The sequence below is a fragment of the Lolium rigidum genome, chromosome 4 (genome assembly GCF_022539505.1).
Source record: "Lolium rigidum isolate FL_2022 chromosome 4, APGP_CSIRO_Lrig_0.1, whole genome shotgun sequence".
NCBI lineage: Eukaryota > Viridiplantae > Streptophyta > Magnoliopsida > Poales > Poaceae > Lolium > Lolium rigidum.
Genome location: NC_061511.1, coordinates 148,905,639 through 148,925,991, shown reverse-complemented (window position 1 = coordinate 148,925,991; position 20,353 = coordinate 148,905,639). Strand labels below are relative to the sequence as shown.

The following is a 20,353-nucleotide window of genomic DNA, read 5'->3' as shown; positions in this document are numbered from 1 at the left end:
AAAACCCTGTCATGGTGCCAGCAAGTTGACGTTACTGACGTCTTATATTTACCTTGGGCTAGATCTGCTTTGGCTGTGCCAACGCAGCACGCTAACCAAACGGATAAACCCAACAGCTGATTATACAAACGTGACCAGCTTTTCCTCGTACAAACAGCTGCTCGGACCCTAGATGAATTCTGAATTTGGCAGATCAAGCCTAACTTATCCGGCATTCTTTTGTCGGACACTAAGTAAACGATGAAGTTGGGCTTCGACATGGGCCTCCTTTTATGGGCATGTATTATGCCTTAGGTAAACTTTTTTTTTCTGTTGTGTAAAGTAAAGCTTCTTTTAAGTATGCTGTCAGGATCTTTTGGAAGGCAAACAAAACATAAAAATGAGAGAAAAAAGGGAAATTCACTTTCGGTCTTGGCTTCATACGCACCAAAAAGTGAAAAAATATTCACGTTACATCTTGACATTATATGTGCGCACCTCAAGTTTCGCGGAAAATCGATACTCTTTTATCACGTGTAAAAAAAGGTAAAGAAAAGTCTCGTGAAGATCTTTCTTTTACACTTTTCCTAACTAACAGCTAGCTGTTTTATAATTGGTGCACAGACAGATTTTGAACGGTTAGATGTCTGTCGTCCTTTCACGGCAGCGCCCTGTGCCATTCCGTCTCATTTCTTTGTGTCATGTCGGCTGAGTCAATTTTGCTTTTCCATTTCGTTCTGAAGCCACCGCTCTGTCCGCCTGTCATCTTCGTTTGGAGGGGAGGTGGTAGCCATGGGGGAGATGCCCTGTCTACAGTGTCGCCGCAGCCTGCTCGACCGGTGTCGGACGGAGTCCGGCTTTGCGAACCGGGGAGACCACCGACGGAGAGAGCGGTGACCCTGACGGAGATGAAGAGAGCCGCGGCTCGCAGCCCTCGTCGAAATACGGCGAAAAGATCGACGATTCTCCAGCGTGGAAAGCATGCGCGCCACCGGTGAGATGGGTAATCCTCTGATCTTCTGCATCTGTTGCTATGTTCTCTGATTTCCTTCTATTTAGCTCGTTGCGTGATGGTTTTTGTTGGGTCATATCGCTGTAGGATTGTCGCCGCGAGATCTGAGAACTCAGTAATCTATTTTTGGGCTGGGGGTAGCTCGTATTTTGGAGGGAGCGGATGTAGTTGGAGAACTCGGATTTTTGCATTAGGGAGTTGGTGTTTGAGAAATCAAGAACTGTAGTTGGAGAGTTCGTCCTCATTCGGTTCAGTCTTCCATCTGCTGGTGTTTGAGCTCTCTGTTAGTTAGGTTGTGGTTTTATTTCAGAGGTCAATTCTAGATTTTGTAAGTTGTATGTAGTTAAATTCTCCATTCCCCAGCCTCGTGGGGTTTTCACTTGTAGACAGACAGATTTCGAAGTGTGGGCATTCTGCAACTTCAATTTTTGTGTATTACTTGATGCTGATACCTTTTGATGCACGTAAGAGTGTGTTTGATTTTCAGAAGTAGGGGAAACCTGTCTTTGTGATATGTTTAGAACATAGGTATGTAGTTAAAGTGAGCGGACACATCATGATGATAATGGTATATGAGGACTGAAGGTGCTTGCCTGAACCTGGGTGTTCTTGTGTTTGTTTTAGCTAGATGAGCTATTAGTCATTCCCATACAGGACATTATTTGGTATAGGATACATCTGATTATAACAGTGGGGATGACGGAGTGTTCATGTTGGGTTTATGTGGATTGGCAAATCATTTTCTTATGGATGCCATTTGCCTTTTTTGTTCTATCATCCTGTACAACGACAATGGCAGGGAGGGTCACTTCATGAGGATTTATACTTTTTAATCGCCATTTGATAATGGCTGGCGAATTTATTCAACATGGAAATGTCAACTCATTTTCTTTTCATCATGTTATTTTGTATTTACCCCATCACAGGTTATTCCTTTTCTCTTGATTGTTTTTTCTTCCATGTAGGCGTTGAGCATTTCAAGGAGGAACCAAGATCTTGATGAAACATTATTTTGGGTCATTCAGTAAAGAGTTCCTCATTTGTTATTCAATTTTGTTGTGCGCTTTAAGATGTGAATTGAAGAGGAATTTTACTTAGTTTTGCAAGGAGGCCCGCTTTTGGGTTGAGGTTTGTAGTAAAATGACAGTCAAGCATAACTTGGGTTCACCAATTGATGGATATGAAATCATATTTGATAGAAAAGATGACGCAAATTCCATTTTCTCTAAGTTTGATCGGGATTAATTTTTTTCCGGTATGTTTCTTAACTTCATTTGCTTTGGTGTATTTATTCATTTCATTTTCTTCGGTCACATCATTTTAATTACTCGATTATGTCATTCACTTCAGTATTGTTCTTCAGCCCCTTCCTTTATCATAGTCTTCGGTTCTATCACAGTCTTTGGTTCCTCCTTTTTATATTTATTCAGTTTCTTCGTACTTAATTTTGGTGTTCCTCCGGTCTATTTCCACTTCGATTACTTTCTTGAGCCATTTTTTCTAGTCTGGTCATGTGACTGTTCTGGTTTCTTTGCCACTCCTTGGTTCCGCCATTTTTCATTTACCTCATTATCTTAGTTATATGTTTTTGTTCGGTCCATAGTCATGTAGAATTTTGTTCTTTAGTCCTTTGTTTCTTTCTTCATCTTCACTCTCATTCTCTCTACAGTCCTAGTCTTTGGTTTCTCCTTTTTATCATTCTTTCTTAGTCTTTCAGTTTCATGTTTGTTCTTCAGCTATTTCATTCACTATCATTATTTATTTAATCTCACTTCCTGTTTAGTCACGGTTTGTCTTAGTCCCTAGTTTTTCAGTTTCTCACTCAACTTTTACTTCATAGTTTCAGTCCTTATTTCAGAGTTTCAGCTACTCATTTCTTAGCTTTTTATTGTATTTTGTAGTTCTTTAGTTCTTCCAAGTTTCAATAATTTGTATTTTTCTCATTTCTTTAGTTGTTCAGTAATTTTCCTCTTTCTTATTCCTCTCAATCTTGTTCTCCCTTCAGATCCTTTTTTCTTGCGTCTCTCAGTCTGTCTTTTTTAGTCTCTTCACAAGCATTAGTATTTTTTTTCTTCAGTAGTGGACCAGTTTCATTTATGAGTTTTACTGTTTTATTAATTTTGTCGTTGAGTTCTTAAGTTTCTCATTATGAGCATCGACCTTGTCTGATTCCCTCAATTATCTTTCGGTTTATCTATTTCTCTTGAGTCATCATTTCTTTGCTCATTTCATGTCATTTCAGTTTTTTTGTTTTGTTGTTCTTTAGTTCTTCAGTAATTTTCTTCTTTCTTATTCATACCAAGCTTGTTCTTCCTTTAGATCCTTGTTTCTTGCGTCCCTCGGTTTCTCTTTCTTTCAGTCCTCAGTTTCTTTAGTGTCCCAATTTCTTTAGTACCTCAGTTTTCTAAGGCAGAAACAACACATAAGTTTTAGTTTAGTTCAGTCATTAGTTTATTTTTCTCAGTTTATCGTATTCAGTAACTTAGTGTGTCCATGTTATTCTCCAGTTTAGTTCTTCATATCTTATTTATCTTCAGTCCTTCTTAGTCTCTTTTATTTTCATTCAATCATTTTATCAGTTTCTAATTTTTTTCTCTTATTATTGTGATCTTCAGTATTTCTTAGTCTCTTTTGTTTTCGTTAGTCTTCGTACTAGTATTCCTTAGTCGTTCCTTGTTCTTTGTTTTGTCCTCAGCTTGTTGCAAGTTCTGTTTCAGCTTTGCTTTTCAGTTAGAAAGTATTTTGCATCACTATCAAGTATCAATAGGGCTTGGGATTACTAATTCTCCAAACATTGGTGGGATGTATCCATGGAATGCAGTGAATGGTGGCACTTTCAGAGCTGTGTGGGAGGTAGTGTTATACCAATATTCAGCCATAGGTAACCATGATGCTCATTTCTTTGGTTCTTGGAAAGCAACGCATCTCAGATAGCCAGATAGCCTTCTGGACATTGGTTCACTCTTTCGGTTTGTCCATCACTTTATGGATGCACTACTCAATTTAAGCTTGACTCCTATTAACTTGAATATGTCTTGCCACATGTGGCTAGTAAAAATCATGCCCCTATCAGTCACAATGCTTAGTGGAGGATCTTGAGTACATTTTCCATTAAGACTTTGAGTACAGGAAACAATAAAAGATAGATAGACACACGGGCACTATACAAAGAATAGCAGAGAAAGAGACTCAATACAAAGAATGACATAGAGAGAGAGAGAGACTCGCCAGGGAACAACAAGACTTCAGTTCCATGTATATCATTTTGCAGTCTCATTTTCCATGTCTCATCTTCTATGCTTAGCCACTCAGTCTTAATTATGTGCTCATTCTTACTTGCTCAGTTCTATGTTTTCTCATTTCTTCACTCTGGGTATCTCAGTCCTTACATACGATTTCTCTTATCAGTAATATATTTCCCCGGCTCCATGTTATATCAGTTTTACATTTTCTTAGTCACATTATTTTCTCGGTTTTATCAATTCCTATTTTTATTTTGTCCCATGATTTCTCGGTCCTAATTGTAGCTTAGTTCTTAAACATTAATGTTTGTTTGATGTCCATCATTCATGTCTACTCTTTAATCATTTTTTTGCATTAGAATTTTTGAATTGATGCAAACACATATGTGATTCTTTTTTTTTGTTGTGTATCAGCAATTCCCTCAAGGTGTTTAGAGAATAGGGAGCTGGAGGTTGAAGATACAAATGATATGTATTATTATACTAATTTCTATCTTGACATCTTCTTTCTTTGTTTTTGTACTTATTGTACTTTGTCCCCTGCTCATGTTTTTTGATTGTTTATTTTTTGTTTATTCACTCCATGGTTCAGTTCTTCAGCGGTTTAGAGTTTGTCTGATGATCAGAAGTACCCATACAATGAGAACATGCTCGCTCGCCACTTCGGTCTAGAAGCTGCTTTTGTTGACTGCTATGAACTCGAAGCAGGCTGGATGAGATGATGTTCTACATAGACATTTCATGCTCTCTCACTGTATCATTTCACATGATGTAAACAAGCCAACTGGTAAATTCTAATGGAGGTGTAGAAAGTAAAGTTTTCATGTGCGTGTTTCTATTTTTCACGCGGGAAACAATATCTAAGCTACTTTGTACTTGAATTCAATATCTGTAGCAACTTGAACTTGTAATCTATCTTACTTTTAGTTTAGAAAAAGCAAGGTTTTTTCTGGGGGCGGGGGTGTTTTTTGGTGGATAATGTGAACATATTTGGTTGTATGCTTCTTTACTTAGCTTGGGCTTAGCTTCGTTCATTACACAGGCTAAATTGGTCGTTTCCATTTCTGTTACCGAGGACTCAAAATACGGGCCGAAAACTGAGTGCTTACAAGAAATGAGAAGCCGAGAGAGGCTAAAAAACTGTCTGTTTTACAAGACGCGAACAGACAGTTTTAATCATTTGTTTCTGTTGTACAGTTGTCAGCCTCTAATTGGATGAAAAAAACTGTCCGTTGCCGAATTAAAAAACAGACAGCTGTTCGTTAGTCAATTCTTTTAGCACCAAATTTTGTCCTTTTTACACATGACACCAAAAAGTATCATTTGTTTGTGAAACGTCTTTGCGAGCATATAGGACGTCGAGATGTAAGCACGATATTTTAGTCGGAAATTTTTGACAACCAAAAATTTGTTTTAAAATAATCAATTAAAAACAAGGAGCATATGCTCCTGGGTTGCAAAAATGCCTTGGCCATTTAAATGAGTCTAAAAAATTTCTCTATTATTTTGCCAAAATTTATATATGTTCAGTGTTGAGGGCATCATTAACTCTCAACCATTTTTTCCATCGATAAAGTTGGTGTTGTACAAGACAAAACAATGTAGATCAGACTTTGGCCAATTACAATAGCACAAGCAAAGCTAAAATAGAATAACAGGTGAATCCACTCTTAATTAGTTGAATCTGGTACTTTTATTAATGATAATTTTATACTAACTAAGTCGTTGCATCTTAGCATATGGAGATGGAACATTGCAATGTACAAGAAGAACCATGGGCGGACCCAAGAAGGCCTGAGTGGGGGAGCACTCAAATTTCTGAATTGCTACAAAATCTAAGAAGATTTATACGAAAATCTTTGAATCATTCAATTTTATTAGGAACGTATGAAGTATTATTAAGTATATGCCAATGACTTATATCTAGTAACGGAGGGAGAGAGTATATTTTTTTTTGTCAATCATTCGAGTTGAATGAGGTTCAAATATGCAACTAGTTTAGCTACCAAGATATCATGTGATCGTTCTTACGACAAGCTAATATTGGTATGATAGCTATAGTGTGGAGCCTTCTTTATCATCAAGCAACACCGTGGCTGAGTTGGAGTAGTCGTCGCCATATTTAAGTTGCGCCACTGAAGAAGGGAAATTGAATAAGAGGGTCGTTTTGACTTCAAGGGCAAGCCCTGCCCAATACGATAATTATTGGGTATGGCAACAATAAATATGAAGATCTCCGGAAAACCTCAAATGTAGCCCGGGCTACATCTAGCCCGGTTTTGTTTTCCTTTTTCAAACTTCAAAATTTTTGATTTCAAAGTTTCAGAAAATTTTGAAAAAAATGTAAACATAGAGAATGTTGAAATCTATCAATGTGTAAATTTCAGATTGAAATACATCATATATTGCCCTCAGTAAAAATAACAAAATCTCACAAAATGACAAAATCTAGATTTTAATATACTGTTCATTACTATTCACCAATGCTAAAATCAAGATTTGTTCTTTTTGCTAAGCCCAAAATACAACATATTTCAATCTTAAAATTTACACACTTGAAGATTACAATATTATCTACATTACAGTATTATTTTCTAATTTTTTAACATGTTTAAATTGAAATTACATGTTCAAAAAGTGGCCTACATGTAGCTCGAGCTACAAAAGTTCGTTCTATCCCTAAAAAACTAAATATGAAGATTAGTGTCTTCCTAATGGGTTTAGGACAGTTAGTGGCAAATGTTTAGGGGACTGACATTTATAATAAATGGATACAAGTGTACAGTAACATGAAGTTGGTTTAACCATATGAATGTTGATCCCTTAAAATGAAGTGAGGAAGGTATGGCTTCAAGTTGAAGACTCCGTAGGGCCTATGAAGACTCAAGACCAAAAGTTGAACACTAGGGGCTAGTTGTTTAGTAGTTATAGTGCCTCAAAGAGTTGTATAAAAAGGCACACTATAAGAGGAATATGATACCTAAGTAAAGAATGTGAAACTTGAGTAAGTGTTCAAATATGATCATTTTTAAAGCAATATTTTGGAAAGCTTTAAGGAGACTGAAAGCAGAATGACCAGAAGAACTAGGTTGAACATGTGGTATAATCGGCTGGGTATAACCAATGTTGAGCCCAATACTATTGCACACAGCTGTTGTCGGTCTCACGAGTGACGAGTCAGAGCACGTTGTCCTTGAAGATTGCTATAGGTGTCTGATGCTTCCTCACATAATACTTTGTTGAAGCACTAGAAGAGCGACTATTGTGCTGCTTCGAGACAAATCAGTTCTGCACCAACAAATAATTTCTAGGTTCACCTATATAAGGACCCGAATCCCTCGAGGTAGGGTTGACGACTTCGAGAAAATTTCTAGATATGAGACCCTATTCCTTTGTCGTGCAAAGTTTCCCCTCTCTTATGTTCTTGAGAAATCTTTGAGAGGTAAAATAAGTGAGATTAGTTGACAAGCAAGTGCACATTCCATTCTTTGAGATCTACTTGTACCTCTTGGATATTTGGCATCTCCTGGATGACTAGGCATTTGTGGTTAAGGATCCACTGGATCCGTCGCAACATTTTTGTGAAGGTTTGGTGATCACCTCAAGATCAACCCCGAGTGATTGAGCTAGTTCTGATCAATTTGAGCTTGTAAAGAAGTATGCTAAATCCGAGGAATATGGTGCACTCATGCCGACCGTATCCAAATGAGGACGTAGAGTTGCATAAACAATTTGAACTTCGAAAATTACATCTGATGTATTCGTCTCCCTTTTGCAATTCATACTTTTCTTATTTACTATTCTTCTTGCGTGTTGCTTTAAGATAATAGTTGTTCTATTTATATCCCGCTACTTCATTGTTATCTCTGTTGCATCTATCGTTTGTTTGAAGCATATGTTAATTGCTCATATTTAATCACATATGTTGATATTTCAGGGAGGCTTCCTTAGTCAGCTTTTTCAACTTGTTTGATGACCTTCGTGTTGGATTACCCTGACTACAAAGTTATAGTTGTTGTATCTTCATTCGGGCGGTGGCGATGACCTCGGATGGGCAGCCGGTTGTAAAGATCTTTATCAGGCCGGGTCTTGTTTTCCTTCCCTGGAGCTCACCATCAAAATATATTGAAACTGCCGGTATTTTGTGTGAAGGGTCAATTGTTTGCAATGGGAAGCTAAGGCTTCTTAGGAGGTTGTTCTTTGGTAAAATCGAAGTTCCTCGCTCGATAAGGAGTGATGACAATGACACTGGTTGGCGTTTGTGTAGGTAGCCAGGCTAACCGCTCTCGAGGAGGTCGTGTTCTAGACAGTCGACGAGGTGTCTATATAGGTTTATGACCAGTTTATCGCTAATTAATTGACCGACGCCTACTAATTTGTTAATAATACAATATTGCCCTTTTGTTAAGAAAAACTTATCATGCTTACCATGTTCTATATATATCAAGAATTCGGAAATTTTTTTTTCTACTCCATCCGGACCCAACTTCCTAAACCTAGCATGGGAGGTCGAACAGCCTCATTGGGTGAGTTCAAACTTCTACGTATGTTGTCAAACGAGCTGCCGCGAAGTAAAGTACTATAAAAGCTACTTCCTTGGTCCATAGTAAGTGTCATGATTTTAGTTAGTAGCTAAAATTATGGTACTTATTATGGATCTAACAGACTACCTACACGTAGAAATTAGTGATAAAATTAGAACCAAGTCAGAAATAGAAACTATCGCACGCTGTACATTTTGCCAGTAGCTCATTGTAAAATTTGTTTGATACGTATAAAAATAAGAGTCCATGGAAATTCCATCATGCAGTTTGTTTGTGTAGGTGGTCTGAGGCCTCAACATACACTTGGATTCGTGGTGTACCGAGAAAGAGCGCTACAAGGTTTATCAAGATATGGATGATTGTGACCTCAGACCAAAGATAAGAGATCCTCACAAGAGAGGTGATGAAAAGTATATATGGGTGGATGATTTTAAGTCCCAACTATGAAATAAAATAAATTTTAAATACTCTTACATAGGAGACAAAAGAAAAAACATGGGTGCAGCCCATGAGACCATTGTACCCTTGCGGAAAATATATATAGGACTTCTTGTATTTAATTCATATACTTATCAGACAACATCCTGTGAACACCATCACATCAAATGCAAATTAAAAAATCATTAATTAGTTCAGTATCAAACCGGCAACTACCTGTCATTTGGGATTGACCATGATTAGGAAAGCATTTCCGTAACCTTAGATTGCTTGACAGGTAATTCTAACTGATTCCAACTAGTTGCTGCAAACTCAAGCCAGCCACACACCTGTTGCTCACTATCACGGCAACACTGTACCACAATGCAATAACCAAATTTCACATACATTAGCAGTAGTTCAAATTCATTGATGAGGTCGATTAGGGAATATATTCCACAATGCCCATGAAAGAAAAGAAAAAGACATATACTCTATCCTCTAATGACATTCCCGAGACACATGGCGCGCCCTCGTCGTCCTATCTTATAGCTCACGGACAGCGAGATATATTCTACTACTACTATTCTAAAGCATACATGTCGCCTACACTACAAGTCAAAAATTCGTAGAATCGTCAGTAGCAGTCCACCAGTAACCACGCTATCGCTGCCCATCGCCCTCCACGTGCACGCTCAAATCTTGGCGTGTCATCAGGTTAAGCTAAAGTAATGACGCCGCCGAATCTAATTCAAATTTTACAGTAATTTAAATAACCCAACCGTACTAAGATTCGAATAAGTATTTTAAAATTGTAAAATGTTCGTTCTAAGAGCATCTTTAGTCGCGTCCCCTAAAGCATACCCCCAAACCGCTCCGGATTGAGCTTGGGAGACGTGTTTCGTTCGTGCCGCGTTTGGGAGCGTCCCCAAAACGCCGCCCCCAAACTTTAAAAATACTTTTTTTGACATTGTTATTTCAATTTCCACAAACTAATACATAATTGGGAACGTGGACACGAAGGCATAATTTGGAACATGGTTTTCCACAAACTAATATATAGTTTGAACCATGGTGGACACAAATATAAAATATTGTAAAAAAACTAAACCTAACTAGGCCGTGCATCGAAGGTTTTGTGTGTTCGCTTCCAAGAAAGAACACTCGAGGGCACACTCAGTCACCCAAACTGGAAAATCCAGCGGGAGACGGTGCCCTTGTTGGTTCTACCGACGAAGAACAGACAGAGACCTCTGTGCACGTATTCGCTGCGAAGAAACAACACTCTTCATCAGTCGTCCTCCTCGTCGGTGCTGTCGTCGTGGTAGTCCCGGCGGCAGCGCGTCTCGTTGAAGACCTTGACGCTCATGTCCCTATCGCCAAAGTAGGAGAACAGGAGGACGAAGCCGGCTTCGAGGCTGTGGTGGCGCGCGAACTTCTCGCAGCCGATGTGGAGGTACATCTTGCCACACGCGTCGTAGATCACGTCGACGATCCACCGGTAGTAGCCGCACGAAGCCTCCCGTAGATGCATCGTGCCCGAGCGGTCGTCGCCGACGATGTAGGCGGCGAAGGAGTCCGGCAGCCTCTGGATGCCGCGTGGGTCATCCTTGAGGACGAGGACGAACTCGAACAGCACGCCCGCCTCCACGTCCATCTCCGACGATAAAGACGACGGCCTGGCAGGCGACGGCGAGCGTGCACCTCTACCGCGGCCGCGGCCACGACCACAACCACGACCGCGAGCTCGGCCTCCGCCTCTCCCAGCCATGGCGTTGACTCTTGTTGAGATGGTGGCGGCTAGGGTTGGGGAGAGAGGCGCTAGGGTGTGTGTGAGAGGGACGATGAGAGGCGGCCCTTTTTATAGGCCGAAGGGAGGCGGGGAGCGGTGGCGCTCATTAACGCCGGCACGCAGAGCTAGGCGCGACGAGACGCGTAGTTGCGCCTCTACGGGAACTGCACCGTCGCTGCGAGCCAATAACTTCCGTCGCGAGGTAGGCGACAGTTAGGTTAAAATTTATTGTGCCGCTGACGGGTCGGGCCCGCATCCTTCGCCTCGCTTTTCGGTCCGTCTGGCGTCCCCGGTGCGTCCCTTGTGGAACGGGGATGGACTCAGAGCGCCGAACACCGTATCGGGGCGCGCTGGATAAAAAACGGGTTTAACGACGCGGTTGGAAGCGTTTTTTTGTCCGACGCGAATAAATAGGTTTGGGGAACTATGGGAGATTTGTATTGGACTGGTGATGGACTGGTGCTATTACAACCGCAGGTGAGGTGAGGGCAGCCAACCACCGGGGAAGTGTCCATCCCTGAAACATCGCCACGTCCCGCCACCCCCCACAAATGTCCGTGGCCACCGGCGGCGGCGGCGTCCCCCGTGTCCAATGCCCAAGCCCCACCAAGCCTCGCCGCCGCCGACGCCGCTCCCGCTCTCGCTCGCCATCCTCCCGCCGCGGACCTGCCCGCTCGCCGCCGCGCTCCTGGCGCTGCTCTCGCTCCTCCTCGCCACCGCGCTCTGGCTCGCGCTCGTGCTCTCCCCGGCCCAGGCCTCCCTGGCATCCTCCTCCTCCTCCGCGCTGTCGTACGCCGCGGCGGCAGCGGATGAGGCGCTCTCCACCGCCGACGCGTCCTCCCCGCTCTCGCTGGGCCACATCGTGTTCGGGATCGCGGGCTCGGCGCACCTCTGGCCGCGCCGCCGCGAGTACGTGCGCCTCTGGTGGGACCCATCCTCCATGCGCGGCCACGTCTGGCTCGACGCCGCCGGCGCGCCGGGGCCCAGCGCGCCCGGGGAGGGCTCGCTCCCGCCGATCCGGGTGTCCGAGGACACCGCCCGCTTCCGGTACACCAACCCGACGGGCCACCCCTCGGGGCTCCGGATCGCGCGCATCGCTGCCGAGGCCGTGCGGCTGGTGGGTGGCGGCGGGGCCGCGCGGTGGGTGGTGCTCGTGGACGACGACACCGTGCTGTCCCCGGACAACCTGGTGGCCGTGCTCGGGAAATACGACTGGAGGGAGATGGTCTACGTCGGGGCCCCGTCCGAGAGCCACTCCGCCAACACCTATTTCAGCCACGGCATGGCCTTCGGAGGCGGCGGCGTCGCGCTCAGCTTCCCGCTCGCCGCGGCGCTAGCGCGGACGCTCGACGTCTGCATCGAGAGGTACCCCAGGCTCTATGGGAGCGACGACCGACTCCATGCTTGCATTACCGAGCTCGGCGTGCCCCTTTCCCGGGAGTATGGATTCCATCAGGTATGGACCTTATCCTTCAACGTCTGTTCGGCATTTCAACTTTCGTTTGCCATTTTCAGCGCTTACCTTGTTGTTTAGGTCTCTTAGCCTTTCGTAGTATGTAGATTAGTAGATTCTGTTTATAAACTGGTTCTCAGCGACATGAATTCGAGGACAGTGCCCTCTTCCACACAAACATACCATGCATGAATTAGTGCAATGCAACTTGCTGTTCGTGCTGACTGAAAGTAACGCGTGGTGATTGCTGAGGAATTCGCCCCACTGCAGAGCTTGCATCAGATCCTGATGCGCTGTTTTGAACTTTACTATGTGTGTCATGCTTGATTCGTTGTGACAGAAAGAAAGCTGGTCCTTCCTCTGGTACCACCGAATCTGTGCCCCGTGTTGGTATCTCACTGGTTGTAGTGCACGAACAAAAGTAGGTCCTTGCCAGAGTGTTTATATGATAGAAAAGCAAGTTTGGTTGGCCTTGAATGTTATTATTTTCCTTTGCTAAGATTTGCTTTGCTATTTACTTGTTTTACAGTAGGAGTATTATTATCTTTGTATATATCTCTGTTGAACAGGCACTGCATCATTAAAAAACATAACAGCTGATTAACAAAAGATGTTCTGTTTGCTGTGAACGTCATCCTTTAACTGCATATATTCTTTTTTCGGTTGAATAATTTATGTGGATTTGGAATTTTGAATGCATCCCTTCTAACCTCATCAGTCTGTTTTATGTACTTCTGCCCCTGGTGTCATAATCAGTGGGATATCAGAGGCAATGCCCATGGTATATTGGCTGCTCATCCAATCGCTCCTTTCGTCAGCATCCACCATGTGGAGTTTGTGGATCCTATATATCCGGGTTTAAACTCTCTTGAGAGCTTGGAGCTCTTTACAAAGGCTATGAAAACAGAACCCATGAGCTTCTTGCAGCGTTCAGTTTGCTATGATGTAAAACAGAAGCTTACATTTGCCATCTCTCTGGGTTATGTTGTTCAAGTGTACCCCAGTGTTCTTCTTCCTCCTGAATTGGAGCGATCCGAGCGGACCTACATTGCTTTTAATAGGATGAGCCAGAGAACTGAATTCGATTTTGACACTAAGGAAATTCAGAAATCTATGTGCAAGAAGCCAGTCTTATTTTTCTTGAAGGATGTTTGGAAGGATGGGAACATAACGAGAGGCTCTTATATAAGATCAACCAATCGGGATGACCTCAAAAGGAAGGTGTTCTGTTTCAGGTCATCTCCCTTACCTGACATAGATGAGATTCAAGTTTCTGCGTCCCCTTTAAGCAAAAGATGGCATCTGGTTCGTTCTAATATTACTAGCGAAATCTCCTGTATTCTTTCAACCTTTACAATTGCTAATTATCATTCTGCTGATATACAGGCACCAAGAAGATTATGTAGTGCTATGAAAGGATCTATTAATGGTACTCTGTTTATGTTTGTTCGGCAATGTGGACGTGGAGCGTTTGGATCAGCTTCTGATTCTCTTGATTGATGAAAACAGAGATGTATATTTTCTGTCCAGATGATACCTGGAAGATGTAGTTATCATCCTACATTCTTTGGATCAAGTGTCCTCGGGGCTCTTTTTCTGCCTCAAGCACTTGGCAGTAATCGGCTGCTTGTTATACTTGGTAGTTATTGAAGGTAGTTTCTGTATTTTCTTCGATACAATGTGAAATAGATTCTTAGTGTTAATCATGATAAATCTCATTTTGCTAAATCATAAGGCACTTCGGGAAAAAATTGGAATGTTTCTTTAGGCTACTATTACGCCTTGCTCAACCATGGTTGATCTATCATGTATGTGGTACAGACTTACTAATGTTTCTTGACCTTTTTTTGCCTACATTTCGTCAAGTGCAGTGAATAGATAAACTGAACAAGCATGATGCATGTCGTAGTACTATTAGCACCTTCAAATGTTCAGTCTACAGGTTCGCAAATAAATATTAACACTAATTACCTGCACCCCTAATTTCCCACTGCAGTTTCCCTAATTTACTATGAACAACGTCATGTGCATAATATGTTTATTATGGCATTCTTAGTGTTCTCTGTTGCGGGCAACACTTCTACAATCACACTCAAACAGTTGCATCTTTGTATCCTTTTCATATCGATACTAACAGGAGCGATTTCATCCTTGTTCGTGTATTCACAGTTGGTTAGCCAACAGGCAGTTAGACATCTGTACTAATTATCAGATGATCCGTATTGTCAGTTATAGTGGATAAGATTCTTGATTACAATGAATAAGACAACTTCATTTTGATACCATCCTGGTGTCTACAAAGGACTGTCTTAAAAAAAAAAGCTGCTCAACTTTTACTACTCCCTCTGTTCTTTTTTAATTGACTCAGATTTAGTACAACTTTGTACTAAATTTGAGTCAATTAAAAAGGAACGGAGGGAGTAGATACAAATGTATCTATAACTTGTGAAAATTTCTCTGTATCTAGATAAAGTTGACCAGCTTTTTTAGGGGCGGAGGGAGGAGGTTTGTGTTTCGGAAGCCATGTAGCTCTTTTTTTTAACTCTCAGAATTCGGATTCAAAGTTTAAAAAAAATCCGAAACAAAATTCTAGAGGTAGCCAATGATGTATTCAACAATGGTGTAAAATCCTAATGCAAACTGATTTGTATTCTAGGCTACATGAAATTGATAAAATCTGACAAATTTTATAGTTTTGAAATATGCACTATTCACTATAATATTTGTCATTTTTGTGTAGCCTACAATATGAAGTAGTTTATATTGAGATTTTACACCATTTTAGTATACATCATTGGCTATCTCTAGAATTTTGTTTCGGCTTTTTTATAACTTTTAAATATGAATTATGAGTGTTTGCAAATAAAGGGCTATGTGTAGCTTGGCCATCGTTTTAAGTTTTCCACGGAGGGAGTACTTATATACCAGGATGTTTATTCGAAAGTAGCTAGAGGAATCCGGGTCCTGGTTTATTTAAAAGCAAAAAAAAAAATCTATTTCAAAGTTTCAAAATAAATTGACATAAGTTTTTGCATGTACACATTATTTTGATACTTACTCATGCAAATTTTCGGCGAATGGATGACAAAGTGGATTTTCAGCGATGAGGGCAGCGAAGCGGAGAGTTATGTCGAAATGTCCGCTTCCGAACATGTCTAGAGACAAGGCATTGCTGGTAGGAAAAGGTTCTTCTGTGGCGCACCATTTTGAAATTCTGTAGGTGCGAATTTATGCCACAAAAATTTGAATTCTGTGGCGCACGGATCCATGCGCCACGGATCCGTGCGCCACAGAAAAGTGACATTTCTATGGGGCACCAGGAAGGCATGCGCCACAGAAAACATTTTGTGACACACCCTGCGGTGGTGCGCCACAATTTCTTTTTTTGAATTAAAAAAATGGCGGCCAGATCTAGATCTGGGGCCGCCGGATATTTTTTTCGAAATTTTCCCGAGGCTGTCGGAGGTGGGTGGGTGAGGTGGGGCGGGTGGAGGAGGAGGCCGGCCGGAGGTCGTTGGTGGGTGGGTGGTGGAGGAGGAGGAGGCCGGCCGGAGGTTGTTGGTGGGTGGGTGGTGGTGGAGGAGAAGGAGGCCGGCCGGAGGTAGGGGAGGAGAGGGTCACCGAAGGAGGAGGTGGTGGTGGTCATCGGTGGAGGAGAAGGAGGTCGCCGGAGAAAGAGAAGGTGGTCGCCATAGGAGGAGGAGGAGGTGGTGGACATCGGGTGTGGAAGATTAGGAGGAGGAGGAGGAAAGATAGAGGAAGATAGGCGCCGCCGAAATTTACATTTCAGACTAAACATTCCGTGACGCATGGGCATATGGTGCGCCACACAAAAAATAAATTTTTTTATTTTTGCAAGAAAAAATCTTGACTTTGCCGTAATTTTTTACTCTTTTCGAATTTACCGATTCTAAAAATTGGCTAACCGGTTAATTCGGATGCATAATTTTCTCCCGGTCATTTGATATATTCTTCCGGTCATTTTGATATATTGTGTGTTTTTTTCGAGTTCGTATGAAACCAGCAATCCAGTTTAAAGATTTCATCATTTTTTTTGCAAAATACATCAAAATTCATGTTTTACAATTTTCCCTACAAGTATACCACTTAATATAAGTACAATTTAAAGGATTTTTTGGAAGCTTTTATAATTTTCTGTGGTTTTTTGAAAACTAAAAAGGGGATTCGAGGGAGGCGTGGACGGTTGGAAAATCTTCTGTGGCGCATGGAGCTCCATGCGCTGTTCCACATGCGCCCATGCGCTGTTCCACATGTGCCACAGAAAACCAACATTTATGTGGCGCATGAAGTTCTATGCGCCATAGAAATACTTAGAATTGGTCAACCAAATAATTGGCCACGGCCCAACTAGATTTGGCGTATGGAGAGTTGGTGCGCCATAGAAATGTCAAATTCTGTGGCGCATGGAGGTTGGTGTATCACCGAAATGCAATAATTTAGTGGCGCACGTACTTGGGTGCGCCACAGATTTTTTTTTGTGGCGCATGGTTATTTGGTGCGCCACAAAAAGGCATTCCATCTATAGCTAGTTTCCTACTAATACGTGTTTCTCCCATTGGAGAACGAGTGAGTTATCTTTGAGCGGCTTTAATAATCACTAGACCATGGAGGCGCGCTTTGTCGCGCCCGTCATTCTGAAGGTAATAATAATAAATAAAGATAATGATAATAAAAATATGAAAAGAAATACATACGGTACATCTAAAGAAATCTCAGTCCCACATAATTGATGTAATTTGGTAACAAAATCTACATTTAGTTGTACATGGACTATGTTTTGATTTTTAAAGTCGCAAATTTAAATGGAGCATACTTATGCGTCCTACAGTTTCTTTATTGTCTTGTTAAGTCTGTTGATTACTCAAAGAATAGTGTACACCTGACATGTAAAGTAAACCCGTTTTAAAAAAGGAGGGGAGTTCCAGAACATGGATGTATTGTTTCGAGTACGTAAGCACAACTAAGAAGATAAACATGAATAAAGGAAACTTTGCACAAGAAAATATCACCTCTACCAAAAACAATATAAAGTATACACATATGTTTCTACTGTAGTTCTTGAGTGGCAAACTGCAACTTGGTCAGAACAAAGAGTTTTATGCATGACCGTGATACCAAGTTACCAAGCAGCATGATAAATCAGCATATCATTGCAGCTCGTTAGATTTCAGAATGCTTAAAATAAGCCCAAACTACAATAAATAGTCTGAAAAAGGAAAGGAATAGAAAATGAACACAAAGAACAATAAATAGTCTGAACATGGAAAGGAATACTTGTAACTGGACATGCTTTAATGGAAGGCTCCTTGTTGATCTGATGACACCTCGTCCTTTCTTCTCTTGTCACAGTATCAGTTTCCATAAAAACAAGCCAGCTTATCCTTACTCGGACAAAACAAATTCCTAACAGCAATTGGAACAAGTAATTCCTGAGTAAGAGAAAAAAGGGACATATTTGATGGGTTTAATTTCTCAATCTACCAAACTGCTCCCAAAATAGCTCCATCCTCGATATCTCGCAAGGATGTGAAGCATTGTATCATATGAATATGCTAATCCACACTATTAATTTATGAAAGGAAGACGATAAATTACGTTCTCAGTAGCTAACGCTAAATAAAATTACCTCGATGAAGCTAAAGATTACTTACGAGAAGCTTCATACAAAATTCAGTAAGCACATAATACATGAAACTAATGCCTATTTAAATGAGGATTATGAGATATTGGATTGCTTTGTATTTATAAAATTTCTAATGTATGAATTGTTGAACAGTAGAAATGAATGGGTCTTTTATGCTTTAAATTCTCTTAGAGGCTCATGTCATCGAAACTCTCGTACACTCCACCATATGAAGCGAAAAACTCCATACTGTCACCTTTGTTCTGCCTGTTGCAATTATGATATGAAGCACAAAGTATGAAATCTACAGTACATGATAGACAGCTTCAGATAACCGGCCATATCAGCAGCGCCTTCCAGTTTTCAGTCCAACGGCATCTACACAAATCGAGTCCATAGATCTGCAAGACAGCAGGAGTTATAAGAATGAGATTTAGTTAATATTAGTAACACTGGTTGGGCTGAACGTCGACGATCCTGGGGAGTCAGTTGATAAACAAATTCCAGACCAGAGAATGTGGCACGTATGCTATCCTGAATTCCTAATCAACATGCTAGCAGAGATGGACAATCAACATGATCGAGGAGTCGGTAGAAGAATCAGGGAAGACATTAACGGGATGTACAAGAGAAAAACGTATGTAGCTGAATAAATCGCACGTGCAGTCAAAGATCAATTCACGATCACATACAAGTGATTAATGCAGAAATTAGAAAAGGAAAAAAAAAAAACCAGATTTTGTTCTCGAAACTCGGGCCTCAATATCCAATGAATGGAATGACTAACCATAGGAAGTGTGCAGGAGAGAAGCAAATTCGCCAGATACATGGCGGGACCGTATCAACCCCATGAGACCGGATGCCTAGGCAAACCCATGGCCGTCAGATAAACCATAGGGTTCCTCTCAAAAAAAAAAGATAAACCATAGGGAACAATGAGATAGACTGAACATCAAATCAAAGGAAGATCCGTGGTACATACTGTATTACCTAGATGGAAGTCATGGCCGTAAGGCCCGTAATACAGCCACACCGTGACCCCCCTCGCCGCAATGCTCGACCCTGGGCATGCCGATTGCCGAGCTATAGCCTATAATACGGTTTTGAATACCTCTCTGCGCCATCAGGACTCAAGAAGCGCCTCGCCCTATTGAGCAGGGGACACCTCCATGGCTGCCTGAAGCTCCCTTCTCGGCAACCTTGCCATCACCTGTGAACGAGAGCTAGCAGCTGGTCGCTGGGCGTACCATCGATGAGGCAGAGAGGCCCTTCGTTCAGCGAGGAAGCACATATACATTATGTCAATATGTAGTCCGACGAGAAAGTAACGTAAATCAACTCGTATTAATCGCTTTCGGCGAGTGGTGGACATCAGTGCTTCCATTAATGCTGGTTTCAATCGCCACCGCGCATCAAGCGGAATACCTCCCCGCGGCGATGACGCTTCGCCTCTCCCTGCCGCATCAGGCGGGGAGATTCTCATCGATTCACGAGGTCGGCTTCGCCCCGTGCGCATCTCCTCGCACTGCATCGGTCGACGGTCGCAGTCGCATCTTTGCTCTGACTATACTTTTTCTTTGTTCAGAGCATACCGAAGTGGACCACATAACGGACCTTAAGTGCCTATTAGCCCGTTTCGAGTATTTGGCCTGGTTAACCAGATAACGCCCAGGTCCGTATGTGGAGTAGCAGCCCAGTTAAGTTTGGGCCAATTTTTCACGCGAATTGACGGTCAGCGCAGGTATCAGCTAGTGACGTTTCGGCTCAACAAGGACGATCTGGACCGTTTATGGGTATCATCCGACGTCTCAGAGCGCCAAATCGCTGTAAGAGGTCCTAGCTAGGTGAGTTTTACTGTTAACTAATATGTAGTCCGACGAGAAAGTAACGTAAATCTACTCGTATTAATCGCTTTCGGCGAGTGGTGGACATCAGTGCTTCCATTAATGCTGGTTTCAATCGCCACCGCGCATCAAGCGGAATACCTCCCCGCGGCGATGACGCTTCGCCTCTCCCGCCGCATCGGGCGGGGAGATTCTCATCGATTCACGAGGTCGGCTTCGCCCCGTGCGCATCTCCTCGCACTGCATCGGTCGACGGTCACGGTCGCATCTTTGCTCGACTATACTTTTTCTTTGTTCGAGAGCATACCGAAGTGGACCACATAACGGACCTTAAGTGCCTATTAGCCCGTTTCGAGTATTTGGCCTGGTCAACCAGATAACGCCCAGGTCCGTATGTGGAGTAGCAGCCCGGTTAAGTTTGGGCCA

General features: G+C 42.2%; 1 protein-coding gene across 1 annotated transcript; it reads left to right on the top strand.

Annotated features, from left to right (window-relative positions):
• The first annotated feature begins 11,578 nt into the window (after positions 1-11,578).
• Positions 11,579-14,293, top strand: LOC124647616. Its single transcript, XM_047187530.1, has 3 exons — positions 11,579-12,442; positions 13,196-13,744; positions 13,826-14,293. The coding sequence occupies exons 1-3, from the start codon at positions 11,579-11,581 to the stop codon at positions 13,937-13,939; spliced, it is 1,527 nt and encodes a 508-aa protein (XP_047043486.1). The 3' UTR covers positions 13,940-14,293.
• The last annotated feature ends 6,060 nt before the right edge of the window (positions 14,294-20,353 follow it).